This window comes from Calliopsis andreniformis, chromosome 8 (assembly GCF_051401765.1).
Source record: "Calliopsis andreniformis isolate RMS-2024a chromosome 8, iyCalAndr_principal, whole genome shotgun sequence".
Classification (NCBI taxonomy): Eukaryota; Metazoa; Arthropoda; class Insecta; order Hymenoptera; family Andrenidae; genus Calliopsis; species Calliopsis andreniformis.
This window is the reverse complement of record NC_135069.1, coordinates 12,082,500-12,100,470: the sequence shown is the minus strand read 5'-3', so window position 1 is coordinate 12,100,470 and position 17,971 is coordinate 12,082,500. Positions and strand designations below refer to the sequence as shown.

Here is a 17,971-nt window from a genome sequence, read left to right as displayed (position 1 = left end):
CAGATTTCTTCACGAACTGGAAACTTACTGTTAATCCGAGTAAAACTCAAGCCATTATCTTCTCCCGACGCCTGGCTCGTTCGAAGCCCCCCCCCCCCTTGAGGGTCTCAAAAATGGCGTGGTTAAATCAAGTTAAATATCTGGGGGTAATTTTGGATTCCAAACTCTCCTGGACCCTGGCTGTTAACGATCGCATACTTAAAGCTAGACAAGCTGCTGGAACCTTGCACCGTACGCTGGCTTCAAATTTCTACCTCAGTAAACATCTCAAATTTGTTATTTACAAAACTTGCATTAGACCGGTTCTCACCTATGGTTCTCAAATATGGATGGCTGCCTCACAGACACATCTAATCAGGTTGCAGCAGACAGAAGACCGTATATTACGCCTTTTGTTTAATTAACCGTACATTAGAGGAACTGAAATCTGAGAAGGCTTTACACTTTATTATTAGGATGGCTGCGTCATTTGATGTTAAACAACATTTAAATGATCCGACTCATCGGTATGTATGACATAAACAGAATTCCGTACAGAACTAAAGCACTCTTCCCGCTTGATCCTAAGCACTGTTCTTTAGCATTAATCTCTAAAAAACCTACATTATCTTAAATTTCAATCTTTCCTACTCAGCTTTACTTTTCCTTCTTAATCTTACCTCTGCTATATCAAACTTCCCGCCTCACACAAATGGCTGGCTTCTCGACATTCCTACCAACTTAACGTCCCAAACTTTTCCCCTCTCTCCGGTATCCCTCTCCCCCTCATTCCTATACCTTACTTATCCCTGCATTGCGCATCGCTTTGCGTATCTTAAATGCTGCTTCCTTCAAAGCTACTTTGCTCTTCACTTTGGCTTTCGACTAAGTTTAACTTAGGGTTTTTTGCAAATTTTCCCCTTTTCGTAAATTTCATGGTGTATCTATTAATTCAAATTCAGGAAGGTAATCTCAGAGCAGCACGAATCAAGTTTCTCCGGTAAGGGGGCGCTCTGCTCCTAAGCACGGAAAACTTCCAATCAACGAACCAAGGATAAAAAAAAAAGCGCGAAGTCAGACTAACGCGAATTACGTAGACGACACGATTACGGTAAAAGTTACGATTACGATTACGACCAAAGCTACGATTTACGGACTACGAGACGATTTGCGGTTATCCCGGTGACGCTTGCTCTTTTCCTGTATTTTGCTTTTACTTTTCTGTATTTTCCGTCGCATGTTTGTATTACTCGTCAATTGTTCAATAAAAGATAGATTCAAATAATTCTATTCCTACATACTACTTGGCGCAAAAAATGCATGTTAAATTTTCTAAAGATATGTACATAATGAGGTAACTTGAAGACTAATCTTTTTATTTGCCTACCTTCGTATATTCTTGTAGTATCAAAGATTACTCAAGAACGTTAAGAACATTTAGAACAACTATTTGAAGGACAAAAGATATGGATTAACAATAAATCCCTTGAAATGTAATATAAATAACAGAGTTAACGTTTTTGGATCATGCTATCAGTAAGTATCGTTTAAAACCATTAAACAATAGAATTGACTATCTACATTTCAAAATACATATGAATTCCCTTATCACCCTTGTTGAAACGACTTACAAGGGAAATTTCAGTATTGATCTTCATCGATTTTAATGAAATTTAGCAAGCTTATGGATCTATATGTATAACAATCGTAAACGGAATTATATCGAATTATACAAAATGCGAGCAGCTTCCGACGCTTGCCACTACGTCACAGTTACTATTGGTTCAGGCGCTCTAACACTCAAATAAACCGAACCAAGCGATTTAAACTTTACATTTACTTTTTTACGACTATAATTCCAGTTACGACTGTTGTACACGCAGATCTACAATATTACCGAATTTGATTAAAATCGGTGAGAATCAATACCGAAATTTCTCTTGTTAGTTTAACGTTTCCATAGACAATTAAAAACAACAACTATATATTCTAAAAGAAAGAGCACATCGTCAGATAATCTACTAATAATACACACTAGAGATAACAATAGCATTCCATTAGCGGAAATTTTTATGAGGAAACCTTATATTTACCATCATATTTAACCATGTCTGATGACAATAACAAGATTGAAATATTATATTTCCTTCTAAAATTTAAAGAAACGGTATAAAATCTAAAGCCCATTGAAATACAAAAGCAAGAAACTTATAAACCTTTCCTCTTCAACGACTTACATACCTAACCACACATATTTATATAAAACGACACGATGAGAAGATCAAATAACTCGCAAAACTAGGAAATGTTTAGAAGAACAATAAAATATTTTACCGGCAACACTAGAAAAAGGAGAACAGCAATAACACCCGTTCAGACAGTCATGCAGACTTAAGGGCCTAGGATCAGATATGTCAGGGCGGTGACATTACCGACAAAATTAGGCAAAAACAGAGGTTTACGCGCTGACGCTTTACGTCCTTATATTGAAAGATTTTGAGATGGAAAAGGACTCATTCGATAGAGGAAGGTTCAATCTAGCCCGCGCTGGTCATTATTTAATCAGATTCTGCTGATGTTCAGTAATATGAGTGTTCAAAGTAAAGCAAAAATCAACAAATTCACAGCCATGAAATCTAAGCATTTTTAGCTAATTTAGAGATTGTTCTGAGCGAAATCATGACCGGCGCGGGCTAGATTGATCCTTCCTCCATCGAATGAGCTCTTTTCCAGCTCAAAACCTTCCAATATAAGAACGTAAAGCGTCAGCGCGATTTTGCAGTGCTTTTTGCGAGGTTAGAGATAAAACAGAGTAAAAAAGTGACAATTGTAGTTCCGCTTGAACACACCAGGCGGCGCCTAATCAGGAGGCCCGTGCTGCCCTGAGTTGGCTCGCGAGTTTCGAGAATTTGACGTACCACTACACATGCAGCTATACGAGCTGCGTGTTTCGTTCATGTCCCACAAGAAGTCCCATGAAAAGTCATTCCGAGTGACATTGTAAGGTTCGAACAGAAAGTGAGCTCGGCGGTTCGGACTGCTTCGGACGGCTTCGGAAAGATTCGAAAAGAAGCTTGAAACGCTTAGGTCCAAGTCACCGGCAAGCGCAACGAGGCACACGCAGTCTTTTTGATGTTATAGATAATTTCACGTTTCGACTCGGAAGGAGATTCTTCGGTGAGATCTTCAAAAATTTTATGAAATTTTGAGAGATGAGTTTAAAGATCAAACGATGACATTCTCTGTGTATTTTGTATCAAAAATTAAATTAAAACAAGTTTATGTACAAGCTGATACAATCGAGAAAGAGCGATTCTACATGCAATGATAAACTAAAAATAAAGAATATAAATTGTTTATAATATTTATATGTTCTTAGGTCTGGGTTAGGTCTGGGTTAGGTCTGGATATATACAAAATAAAAGGAGACATTGCTAAAAATACATTAATTTAATATGTTTACTTTTTAATTATAATAATTTATAATTAAATTTTCCCCCCCGTTCCCGCCTCTTCTCCCCAGGCCAGGATCGCAGTTGCTGCCGCGACCCCTACTGCGGCTTCACCCATACTTCCACTTGCGGATTTTCTTTTTAAAGTCCCGAAATTACAATATGAAAAATAGACACATGTTATTCACGAAATTTATTTCGTTCTTGAACAAAAAATGAATAGATAAATTACTTAGCGCTTTAGCATAAGATCGCCTATGATCTACGTATCTTTTGTCGTCATGCCTCCTCTAAAGCTTGCACCGACTCCGGCGTCGGCGTCGGCTATAACCCTGACCTAACCCAGACCAAACCGGAAGGAGAAACGAATTGGAAATAATTCGCCACATATACAAAGAGATAACTAAAATTCGTTTACTGTTATTGTTTGTAAGTAAATTAATATGAAATCATCATGAACTTGTTTTAATTGTTTTTTAAAGGCTGGTATCAAGAACGTAGAAAGTGTAAAACTTGTAAGTATATCATCTTTTACATTCAAGTTACATAAACTCGAAAAGTAATTTTTATTAAACTGATTTAGTTTTGCAGATAAGCCAGAGTTTCCACTCGAAATATTTTACGAGTGACTCGTGCCGCTCAATGCCGCTTGCGGGCGACTTGGACCAAACCACAATAGCGTTTTAGAAACGCGAGAGTAAGATTTGACATTTGCCTTCTCTCTCGTCTTTCCGAAGCTATCCGAAGTGATCCGAAGGGCCGAATTCATGTACATACGGCTCGTATAGTAGTGTGTATAGTGGAGGGGGAATCATAGTGTGGCTCCATCTCGCATTCATTAGGCAGCCACATGTCTGTGGATAATTTTATTTCTGTAAAGAAAACTGTAACGGCAGATACCGACCAAGAAATCTCGTAAAGTCACGTGACTACCCTAAGCCCTTAACCTCAAAGAGATAAATACAGTACTGTCCCGTCAAACAGCCAAATTTCAGGCCCCAGAAAAAGCTCGCGACTATCCCGCCCACTCATTCAAGCTCTCGTCAAACAACCGATAAGATCTTTACAGTGACGAGCCATACATTTTTCTGGGTGCTACCTAAATGTCGTATGCCAGGAAAAAAATAGAATTAAAATATTTTTACTCACGTTGACCTTTAAGTACCTATATCCACGCGGAGAAATACATTTACAAATCACGCTACAATTTAAATCGCTACCATACACATTTTATTCATTCTAAAACATTAATTGTAGTTACAAATAATAATTATTTTAACACTAAGAATAATGTACATATATATACGTACGACGTTTATATAATTACCTATACGTAACTTACCCCTACAGCACAATGTGTAAATGCTACATACAATAACATGGGAGTCACAAATTCTATAACTTATGTTACATGTACAAATATAACCACTACGTAACATAGTGGTCACAATATTCTGTAACTTTTGTTATCTAAATAGAACATAGCAGTAATATAACTCATAAACAGATTTGAAAAAGTCATGTCAAAGTCACGCGAAATATAACACTGTACAACAAATTTTAACTTTTTTTCAGACTTGTAACATTCAATACTCGTTTCTTATAGATTTTCATGCGCTGAATACGAATCTGCAATCCGTTAGTCGCCATCACCCTCAGTTTTCGAAAAGAACGATTTTGAAAATAAACGCAATTTTTAAACTTTGAACAATTATTGTGTTTAAACAGTAATAGTTATTCAGTTGAATTTCGTGTCAGATTATTCTATAAACATTCCCGAATAAAATTATATACATTATTACTGGGTTATAAACATTTAAATATGTTTAAACAAAGATCAAAGGCAAAAGGACACCCGAAATGTACCAATTTTGGTAGATATTTTTCAATTTATTTGAAGAACTAAGAGTCTAGGAGAAAATCTGACCCCACCACGCGATGCAGCAGACATTTTTCCTTCAGAAAGTATCGACAGAAGTTGTAAGTCCCGTTTTGTTTTCAATACAGAAACGAAATAGTTTGGTAAAACGTACGGCGCCATCAGCGATACTCAACTGCGCGGCGCGGTAGGCCGCGTGTCCACTGCATTGCCGTTCAGCGTTAGAGTATCACGCGCGACTATCACCGTGATCTATGTTGTATTTATTGCTTTTAAGATATTTAATATATAATTATTAACTATCAATAATAAGTATGTAGTAAATTTTGTGTAATTTAAATCAGTGCTATCTATTTACAAGGTGTATTAGTTCCTAATGTATTAAACATACAGAGAAATCGTTTATGTAAAATTTATTATTTTGAAATAGATAAAAAGAAAAATCACTTTGTTAAATGGGGTTACGTTTTTCAGTATTCTTGGTTTCATTAGGAAATAGTTATGAGTAGACAGCGCATTATTATGCAAAATCAAATTTTTACAGGCACAAATAAGGAACTGGAATTTGAAAAATAGTATATTTAATGTTCCATTGAATTAAATTAATTTAAATTAAATTAAAAAAAAAAAATAAATTGAAAAATATCTGCCAAAATTGGTACATTTCGGGTGTCCTTTTGCCTTTGATCTTTGTTTAAACATATTTAAATGTTTATAACCCAGTAATAATGTATATAATTTTATTCGGGAATGTTTATAGAATAATCTGACACGAAATTCAACTGAATAACTATTACTGTTTAAACACAATAATTGTTCAAAGTTTAAAAATTGCGTTTATTTTCAAAATCGTTCTTTTCGAAAACTGAGGGTGATGGCGACTAACGGATTGCAGATTCGTATTCAGCGCATGAAAATCTATAAGAAACGAGTACTGAATGTTACAAGTCTAGATGACTGTTGTACAGTGTAATTTTACCTAACTTTTTTCTATAAATATTACAAAACGTAAATGTCGCAAGAATCACATATATAATTTATTAAATTTATTACGTTTATCATATTTATTAAAAACATTTTCAAAAAATCATATACATATACGTATATGTATATGTATATGTATATGTATATGTACATGTTCTTCAAGCATTAATTACTTTAAAGCTCGAATCTTTTCGCATGCATCACGCATCACTGGAGAGTAGTAAAAAGTTGAACTCTAAATGTGCATTTTGTAGCATAAACTGCAGTAACGTGCGATTCGAACTGCGACAGCGTAACAGTCGAAATAGAACTTTCGTAAAAATAATATCAAACTTATGATTGGTAAAAATAATAAAAGGTATTTACATACATTTTTTTCGATAACATTCTAGTTACGTTAGAAAACTTCAGAAAAGTGAATTTTGATAAACAAGGCGAGGAGTGGTCCCACTTAAGACGATAGCGGAAAACAAGATTTGTAACGAAACAAAAATAAGTTAAGTTATGTATGATACCTGACAACGTATAAAAAACAACTTTGTACAAAATAAAAATCTTTTAATGAAAAGAATTCAAATACATTTTATTTACTCAAAGAAATATCCTATAAACATTAATTATAAATAATTATTCATTATGTAACAATAAGATTAGTGTTATTACTCTGAGGTTATGTCAAATTTATATAGCAAATGTGACTTACATTTATGTAACCTGAGATAACTGGTGCGAGTCACAATGTTAGGTTAATAAGGCATAGATTTTTACCCTTATGTTACCTTTATGTGATCCTCAGGTTACATAACCAAAATAATTTAGTTACATAACAGTTATGTAGCAGTTATGTTTTTGTGTTGTAGGGGTATACAAGTTGTAACAAATAATATAGCCTACGATATTTTAAGGGGTGATAGGAGGTCCAAATTGAAGCGTAAAATGTACTGTAACAGAGCTCAGTTTACCTTAATTTTGCAATAGTAATGTCTTAAAATATCATATCAATATGCTAAATTAAAAATTAGGGAACTCTACAATTGTACAGATGCATTGAAAGGCAGAGATAGAATAAAATGTTTTTATACACTTTTTTGTATCTGTTACGATTTACTTTTATAAAGCTTTGAAAGGTTTGAAGTGTCTGTCAAAAATAGAGCGCAAATATAAAAAATAGGAATACATACGTTGACATTTTTTGTTTCGACTTCCTAATAATTTCATTAAGAAATTGTCCATTTGGACAATGTACCGTCTTTAAGATGTGAACTGAGCCCAAGAGCGTGAAGTAAAATTTACATGTCATTGGAAAGATATTGCCAAGATAAAACAATTTCTAAAGATTTTAACTCGAAAATCAGTTTACGAGATTGCAAAATCACATCACGGGAAATGACCTGAAAGTATGCGATCTTGTGGTTTTAAACGAAAGAAATCTGTAGTAAAATCCCATCTGCTGTGAGTGTTCAAGGCTTCATGCCCGAAAAATATCCGAGGATATAATGAATACTCCAACTAGCAAGTTGGATCGCCAAATGTCTTGGAAAGCAATTAAGAGATAAGTGTAGATGGAATGCGAACCAAGCTGCTAGAGAAGATTCTGTGTTTTTCTGTCGCACGTGTACCCTGAAAGTGTCGAACGAAATTTATGGCTCGTCCTTGTCCCTCACTGTGCCGTGTTGAAGATGAAAGGCCAAAAAAATAGTATACCAATCCCGTAAAACGGCCACGGATAGTCTCGATATGTGACTCTTTTGCAAGACAGTACTGTATAAGCGACCACGGTGTGGTGTAGGAAAGACAATTGCACGACCGTGAAATATTCAATTGTAGTAATTTACATATATATAAACAAAGTAATTGCTGAAAGTCGATTATTTATTTAACTACTAAACAGATTAGCATTAAATAAAAAATTTTTTCAGAATATTTAGAATATAATATACTTATTGCAGTGCATGTGATAAATATGTGCCCAAAAGCATGTTTTTATTTTTAGGAAGTGTACTTCAGTAGACATCATTTTTGTACATTTATGACACTAACTTGGTAAATCAAATTTTCACTAATAAATGTATATGTAAGCATAACCACACCTTAACTACAAAAATACAATATAAATCTGCAGTTTATAAATCTATATACATACAAGTATGTTATTTTATAAAAGCACTAACTAACACAACATAAAATTATCTATACGCTAATTTTAATAAGCATGCATAATATGATGACATACTAATCAAAATAAAAAGCATAATTACATTACACATAAAAATATATCGTAGGTATAAAAATACTGATATTTACATAACATTCTACTATAGTACTTTATGTGTTTATAAGAAATATCATAATACTTATTAATACCATATAACGTTTTTGTATTATAACATTAAGAATTTCGTTACTTGTACATTGTTTTGTAAATTATCAGTTATGTATAAATTATATAAACTATATAACATTACTCTAAGCATAAGTACTCTTTAACTAAAAGAACGCTGTCTCTTATAATACTTAATTTGTATAACACAGAAGGCTATATTCAGCATTTTACACGTGAAAAGTATAATTTCTATAATTATATTTCATAATTTTATGTGCAGAGATATATTTAAATTACAAATATACATTAAGTAAAAATCTTACAATATTTATGTATATAATAAATATAACAATGCAAATTAATTTATTTTTTATTCTATTGATGGAAAGCTATCTATTGGCATTCAATATGTTATACCACAACAATGTTTAACACTTTGTAAATATCAATCAATATATAGGGCGTTTGGTTGCATGTGAGAACTGTATGCAGTATGTTTTACACACTGAAAAACGAAAAAAGTTCATATAAACATATGCTTTTAATATTATTTTGTTTTCAAGTTATAACTCGTTTTGGCTGCAACAATCTCTTCCGCGTTTAGAATACATATAATGTAGTTGCACATTAACTCATTGTTTTTCGACAAAATTTGCCAATCATAAGTTCATACAAATTTGTAAACAGTATTAGGTATTTGTATTCTAAATGATGTTAATAACTAAGCTATGTGAATGATTCAAGATATGCCTCTTGTAAATTGTGCATAATCGTTAATTCATGTAGAAAATAATGAATTATTGAAGTAGTAAAACGCCAATATGCGTCTTTTGTATGAATTTGCAAGAGATGGTGTGGTGTATGGACTTGAAAACTGGATGTGGCCACCTCAAATAATTTCTCTCAAAATAAATAATCAGTTAATAGTTGTAATACACAAAACAAAATCATAATTCGAAATCAAAATCATATGTTGAGAATATGTTTATACGAAGCTTTTTTATTATTAATGTGTAGAATCCAGATCTGCTGTATATTTCACGCGCAACTTTATTGACGTCCTGTATATTGAATTTCAATTAAATCAGTTGATAGAATTATAATATTACATATAAAAGTTACAAGTAATGGAAAATTGTTGAAGCAAAATTATGTTACAGTTTTAAAAAGTATATGTTTTTAAATCAAGTATTATCATAAAATTGTTCACAATCAGTGTTTTTCGATTTAATTCTTTTTGCTCAATGGTATATCAACATAAATAGTGGTAACAAGGACAACAAAAATAGAAAGAGAAACTTAATTACCACAATTTGGTGCAATGTAAATGCATAGAATGAATGCAACTTAGCTTACTTAGGGTGCCGGTTATCCTGATTTTCTGGAGTGTCCTCCAAATCTTCTAGACCTTCGTTTTCATCAAGTTGAGCCCATGATTTCAATTCATCTCGGGTCAATGTGGCAATTTTTTTTTCTAAAAATATACAATGAGTTTTTGAAGCATTAATAATTGTACTATAATACTAATAATAAACATTAAAAAGTTTAAAATAGAAATTAGTACGGATTCTACCTTCTTCTTGTTTCATTTTTTCTACTTCATCCTGGCTTAAGAAACTAAATACTTTTTCTAGAAACAAAGGAACACAAAATTTAAATAATGTATTAATACCGTCTTGAATTTATTTAAAGAAATCAATTTATATTAACCTGGTTTAGGAGAAGGTTTTAAGTGTTCTTCCATGGCACTTTCAAACAATTTTTTTTTGTCACTAACTGACATCTTAACCAAAGGTGGTGTTGGTGATGGCGTTGGTGAGAGCTATATGTTAAATTTTAATATTAATATTTCTACGATATAATATTTGATGCAACGTAATCAATAAATGATAGAAACATTCATGCTGAAATCTGATAGAGTATAATGCATTATTTTGCGATATTATTGAGATAAAATATAATTAAGTTAAGTTTTTTAATATAGATACATTTTTCTATTATATGTAATAAACTGCATGAACATTCCCTATTTTATACTTAAATATTATAAATACTTTATTAAATTATTTTCTACGTAGTAAAATTCTACAATTTCAATATTCCAGCTTTCTCAGTAAAAAGTGTTAAGAATAGTGCATTAGCGCTAGTTAAACATGCTTCTGAAACCCACCTCAACCTTAATATTCCCTTCAACAGAGCGTGCGTTCTGTTGTTTACTAAAAGAAGCCGAAGTACCAAATTGTCCCACAGATTCAGGATCAGTCAACGGTGTTGGAGGAAGTTTGAAATGAGAGTGAGTGGATTCAGTAGGACTTTCACAGATTTTTTTATAAGAAACTATTTGTGGTTTAGAAATAAACGTTTCATGTAGTAATAGAGGTTGTTCTTCCTTCACTGAAGCTGAAGAAATTTTATTCGCTAATTTTTCTTTTGAAACTGAGGGAGAATCGATAAAAGTAATGCTACGTTTTGGCGTAGGACTACTTTTCGTTAAGGAAAGAAAAGTTTGAGCATTAATCGTGTTATCAATATTTGTTGACGGAGTATGGATTGGAGTAGAGGAGTTGATCGATGGATAATCCACTGATGTCCCGGCTCTGTCTTTCCTTAGTGACTGAGTAAATAACAGGAAGAAGTGTATTAGTCAAATTGGTGCAATTTTCCATTACAAATTAAAATATAGAAAAATATAGAAAAATATAGAAAAATATAGAAAAACATACATATACAATATCTCATACCGAGACGATCTAAATTGTTTCTGCTACAACTATGATAGGTAGTTATAACTTTTTTCAGATTAGTATTAGCGGTCGTACTCTTTTATCTTACAAGGAGAAGCCGACAAAATGATGTTTCAAATTTTTATGAAAGTTTGCATGATAATACTGCACATCGCATACAAGAAAACCATAACGGCTTTTTCTTCCATAAGCTTTCTTTAACGAGAAAAATAATAAAAAAGATTTGAAAGCTCATTATTACAAGTAATATTAAAGGTCAGCTCAGCCACACTCTTACTTAAGGCGACCTTTAATATTACCTATTATAATGGGCTTTCAAATCTTTTTTATTTTTTTCGTTAAAGAAAGCCTATAGGAGAAAAAGCCGTTAGGGTTTTCTTGTATGTGATGTGCACTATTATCATACAAACTTTCATAAAAATCTGAAAAATTATTTTGGCGACTTTTCCTTGTTAGTGACAGTGTACAATTATGAGACTCTCAAAACAGAAAAAAATAAAAACCCCTTTATTCTTTCAAATGATATTTCTCAAAAATTTCAAAACATCTTCCTTTGTTTTGCATAATTACAAAATATATGAAAAATGTATTAGAATAAAATTTAATCATAAGAAGGCAAAATAAGTACCGTTTTTACTAATCACGTCTGTTTGCGTATGTTGATCAATCATATTTTAACGATACGTAAACACCAGAGATGTGTTGGAACCCGATGCTTGAAACTGTGGTCGAATCGAGATCCCGCCAATTCCAGGATACTTAAAAGATTCTTCGGGTTTCCCAAAAACATCTGAGATTCTCGAAAATATTTGATTTTTCGAAAATATTCTTTTCTTTAACCAGAATATTGAAAAACTATTTCGACGATTTATTTTCTATATGCAATGCGTAATGGATTTTAATGGAATACCACATTGTTAAGTGGCTCCATACGAGCAAAATAAGTCCTCATTTCAATTTTTTGCCCATTTTTTAAATACTCAAGTTTGACGTGCAGGAGTGATCGAATTACCAGTTACGTCTGACCGAACATGAATTTCTGGGTTTCCTATTTTTGCCGCTAAATGGCTTCTCAGCTGCGAAGCTGTCATCGGAGGACGCGGCAAAGTCTCACCCTTAGTACTCGACATGGCTTGGCCCGAGATGTTACCACATCTTCCGACATGAAATCGTTTTCTTTACCTCTACCTCTTCACTTCTTTATCCCCTTATCCTTTTTCATTTATTCATTCGTCTATCAATCATTCTATCAATCATTCTGTCGTTCTGTCATTCTGTTATTTTATCATTCTATCATTCTATCATTCACTCATTCATTCATTTATCTATTTATCTATCAAGCCATTTTTACTTCTTTCCTTATTTTCTTCACTACTCTTTATTTATTTATTTATCCATTAATTCATGCATTTCATAAGTAAAAAGATTTCATGAAACTCTAAATATATTACACGTCAACAGGTTAAATCAACAAATTAAACAGAAGTTCAGTTACTTCCCTCTTACGTTAAGCTGTCCTAACATTAGTACGAAGTGTATGTGATAAATATTTCAGTTATGTGTGAAAATATTAAAACAAAATTAACTATATGTCTACACTCTATGTATTACTAACAAAGATAAGTGAAAAAGACATTTAAAACCTTAAAAGAGTAGTTGACATATAGGCTTAGACCCCCCCCCCCCCCCCCCCCCATTCAAATAGTTGCCTCGTTCCTACAGACTGTGCTGAAGCTCGCTAATTAGGAAACCACCAAAAAACATGAATCCATTTGATTTGAAGGAAGCACTGAAATCAAAGGTAATTGACCTGTTTATATAGGGTGCCCCAAAACTCACGGAATACAGCGTAGGAGCAAGCAGCAGGCTCACCCGTAAAGAGACATAGGTGTTGTCAGGAGCTGAGTTAATATGCATGCATATAAACTGTGAACACGCTTCACTTGAGAACTATTTTGAAGCCTCGACATTCTAGTAACGGAGGAATCCACTTGACCAACAACGAAGTGTGGTGCTTACTCCTACTTTGTATTCCGCGAGTTTTGGATCATTCTGTACAAACAGAGTCAATTACGGGTCATTCCACACGAAATCGGGCACGTTTCGGAGCAACTTCTTGTAATTTGCTCAAATTTGAATATGTTGTAGTATTTAACGATATTTAAACGTACCCCAAAGGATTTTTCAAAATTTTGAAAATTGTCGATTTTACAGCTGTTTGAAGTTAAGTGCTACCTTTTTTAAAAAAAATTATAGCTATTGAACTAGTAAGCGGACGGAGATGAGCTTTACGATGCTTATAGAGAAAATATTGAAGTTTGTAAAAAAAATTATTTCATTTAAAAAAAATTGTTTTTTAATCATCTTTTCTGCAATTATTTTAAACAAATGCAGGTTATTAAGATGATGCGCGATTTTAAAAATCTGAAAAAAAAGGAGAATATAGTTTGATCCTTCCCCTTGATGGACAAACTTTCAAAAAGATGGACATTTTAAAATTGGCCCTGTGAAAATTCCGCTGGAGTCGAGTAGGCTGCCAGCGACGACGCGCCCGCCACAGCAGTGCAACTCGACGCAGCGTCAACTTTCGGCAATTTTCACAGGGCCAATTTTAAAATGTCCATCTTTTTGAAAGTTTGTCCAGGGGAAAGATCAAACTATATTCTCCTTTTTTTCCAGATTTTTAAAATCGCGCATCATCTTAAAAACCTGCATTTGTTTAAAATAATTGCAAAAAAGATGATTAAAAAACAAGTTTTTTTAAATGAAATAATTTTTTTTACAAACTTCAATATTTTCTCTATAAGCACCGTAAAGCTCATCTCCGTCCGCTTACTAGTTCAATAGCTATAATTTTTTTAAACAAAGGTAGCACTTAACTTCAAACAGCTGTAAAATCGACAATTTTCAAAATTTTGAAAAATCCTTTGGGGTACGTTTAAATATCGTTAAATACTACAACATATTCAAATTTGAGCAAATTACAAGAACTTGCTCCGAAACGTGCCCGATTTCGCGTGGAATGACCCTTACGTCAACTACTTGATGTTTTAACATTTTAAATGTCTTTTTGGGGAGAATTCATGTGACTGATGTAATTTCAACAAATAGTTCTTTTTCTCTTTCATTCTGTCTTTTGTCGTTGTTGCTGTATTTTTCTTCTTTGTCTTCTATTTTTTATTTGTTTTATTTTACCTTTTATTGTTGTTTTATTTGTTATTTTATTTCTATTTTCTATTTCTTTTTTCTTTTCGTTCCTTAGTCTTTAAGTCTTCAGCTTTAATTTTAATTTAAAGAGTTTTCCCGTTTGTGAAATGAAATAAATGAATAAATAAATTTGGTAGTATTTAATAAACGAAATTCCGAAACCAAAGTATCAAGAGTCCCGACACTTCCAAGAAGCTCTTATTCTTTCCGGAATCCTGGACATTGTCAAGAGACTCGAAAGTTTTCCTCATTTTGGAAAAATATTCCGTTCCGATCCGACTCTAATATTTAGGGATCCCACACAAATTTGGTAAATACTGTTATGTATACCAGTTTACTATTTACTAGGGATACTGGGTACCTGAACCTCGATTCGGGTCGGGTATTAATGGAGTAAAGACGGGATCTCAAAAATGGACAATATAATACGTATACAAATTTTGTAATGGCACAAACGTAATGTTTCTTCATTATTTTTCAACCACATTTTTTACCTGAATCCTCAGATTCGGGCAAGTTATTATAATAGTGGTAACTTACAGATGCGTTAGTGACAGTTCCCGAAATCGCTTGATAAACAACCTTAATAATATGTACTTATAACTATCCAACATTATTTACATACCTTTCCCTATATGTGTTTAGGTTTGACAAAAATACTTAGAACAGATAATACCTCATCAGAAAACGTTAATAAGATTACTAAATAATTATCCAATGCATATCAAAAGAACTAAAGTAAAAGAACTAAAGTACTCTATCTGAGGTTTTGAAAATTTGAACAAAAGGAACCAGTAGTAAAATCCTATCCCTATATAGCTCAAAGATTTAAGTCTAGACGCTCGAGAAAAATTCCAGGATGTAAGCGATACTCTAGTGCAGGTTGGGTCATTGAATTACGCCTTCTGACTTTCAGTTTAGGATCCTATCGGATTTTTAGCCTGCGCACTTTTTCTATAGTTCGAAAATTGTGCAAAACCGCCTATAGACCCAATACGTTCCTGGAACAAAGGTCAGAAAACACATTTGGCGGACTAACCTGCGTCAGAGTACTGCTTACAACACACCCCTAATTTTCCTTAAGCATCAATCCTTGGATCCTCGAGCCAGATGGGATTTTACTACAAGTTCCTTTCGTTCAAAACCGTAAAATTGCAAACTCTGAGACCGTTTTTCGCGGTATTCCCATCAGATTTTCAAAATCATATAAATGGATTCGTTCTCAGAGATCTTTCCAATGGTGTACAGATTTTACTGAACGCTTTTTATAGACTTAACATTGTCCTTTCAAATAAAAGAACTGTCACGATTTCTATCATGAGCAGTTCCTTTTCCTTTATTTTAGATTTGATTACATGTATAGAATATAATAACCTATTTGCATCTGAAGATTTAAGTGGAAATACCTGGTTGAAAAATTATGAAGAAATATCACATTTACGTTACTAGAAAATTTTTAAATGTGTTATATCGTCTCGACTTTAAATTCGGGTAGCCGGGTATTACTATCTCTCAGGATCCCATTCCAACCCGACTTCAGATTCCAGTATCCGATTTTACAGATACACGAAGTTTGCAAACCTTTGGGACAAGAACCGACCTGAAGGAAATTTCCGAAACCGACTCGACCCGAACCCAACATTGCGGATACCCTGCTACTACTTGTCCATATCTCTCAGCAATCATGCAATTTTACGTAATCAGTGTCAATTTATATACAAAATTCAGATATTGGAACTCGATTTTGTTTCGTCACTGTTCAAGAAATGGGTGCAACTTGTTAAATCTGGAATAACTGAATTCCGGTACACTACTGTATAAATGTATAGGGGACTATAAACAATATATGTGTATGTGTTTTTTTAATATCTTAAGAGGTAGTAGAAGTGTTTAAACGGATCATAAACTATGACAAAGTGTTGAATCTGTCCCCATTCTGCAGTTATAATGCTTTAGCCTCTTGAGCCAAGATTTTTTTTAAGGCCAAATAAAATAATTATATTATTCTGTAAATGTATTCATTTAAGATGTATTTAAGAAGTATTTAATCCCGTGTTCTAGTTTCTTTGCATTGTTTTTTCATTATTTTTGGCCAATATGTACACATTCAACTTTCATGTGGACAAAAATAACATTATTTTCGTTCTTATAATAACGTATTGCTTTTATCCCCACTTACGTTTTCTAAAATAAAAATATTATACCCTATAAACTACAAAGGTCTTATTGAAAACAAGTACAAGAACTTATACAGACATTATTTAATAATGGTCTGGCAGACGGTATTATAAATATTGGCTCAATATTTGTACGTTAGCTATTAATATTAACAGAAAAGCCAAAAGAACAGAAACGTATTTGGATGATCTAAATACACAATTCACCTTGACTATTTGCAGTTCATGTTACTGCTTAGCTCCGATTGATGAAATAAAAGAAAGATTACTGCTCACATAGAACTGCGTAAAAGAAATTGTCTAGAAATTTTTGCGAAAGGGGAGAGAAGACCTGTTACTTTCATGACGCCGTTACTTTTGTCTCCGCTAACGTGCCCCACTGCTGCCGTGCCAGGGAAGTAGGAAGGATGAACTTACCTGAGGATGTGAATAAACTCTCTGAATTTATTCGTTATTTTTTATCCCTTACTCTAACTAAAATATGCCTAACTCTGCCTTGTTTTAGTTAGAATTTCATACTACGCTAAAGGAAGGTGGTTGAATATCTGCGGATGGTAGTTAATTTCTAATGACAGATCCTAGGTTCGATATACAGTACGAAAAGAACTTTTTTTTAAACAGTTAAATTGCATGTAACATTATTTCACAAATACTATAACTGTTTTGTATCAACTTTTATTTATAAATTCATATGTATTTGATATATTTGAACTTTTACAAGCAATCTCAAAAAATAGAACTATACTAACTGTAATAAAGATATTGTTACGTGTATTACTTTTAACACGGTTAAATCGTTTATTGTTAATTTACAACACCTGTATGTAGTTCTAATTCTCCGTAAAACCTGCATATACATACATGTACATATGCATGGACATGTACACGTAATATGTACTCATTGTAGAGAAAAGTTCAAATTTATTTGTTAGATAATTTGCATAAAAATTTATATAAAAAATTACAGTATTTATGAAATAACTTTATGGGCAATAATTGAAATATTTTACAAAAGAAAAATGTTAATTGATTTTCCATGTTGAGTATCAAACCTGGAATCTACTACTTAGAAAAAAACTATCATCTGCGGTTATCGTACCGCCTTCATTGACAAATCTATTATCTTCTAAACATATGTCTATAAATTTATTTTAATTGTTCATAAAAAATCCGTATTGACACAAGATTTTCTATAGAATGTCATCGTTTGATCTTCACACTCATCC

At 32.8% G+C, this 17,971-nt stretch overlaps 1 protein-coding gene across 10 annotated transcripts in view; it reads right to left on the bottom strand.

Moving 5' to 3' along the window:
* Positions 1–17,971, bottom strand: part of Scrib (scribble planar cell polarity protein) — a 163,809-nt gene that overhangs the window by 22,126 nt on the left and 123,712 nt on the right. For 9 of the 10 annotated variants that reach the window (XR_013002471.1, XR_013002469.1, XR_013002470.1 and 6 more), the window contains 4 exons: positions 10,788–11,231; positions 10,328–10,439; positions 10,191–10,247; positions 9,974–10,091 (listed from right to left, as the gene is read on the bottom strand). Coding sequence is in view for 7 of the 10 variants with exons in the window: in XM_076383588.1 (XP_076239703.1) it covers positions 9,974–10,091; positions 10,191–10,247; positions 10,328–10,439; positions 10,788–11,231 (731 nt within the window). In the remaining 3 variants the exon portion in view is untranslated. The remainder of the gene's footprint in view (positions 1–9,973; positions 10,092–10,190; positions 10,248–10,327; positions 10,440–10,787; positions 11,232–17,971) is intronic. The other variant, XM_076383591.1, reaches the window with a different exon arrangement.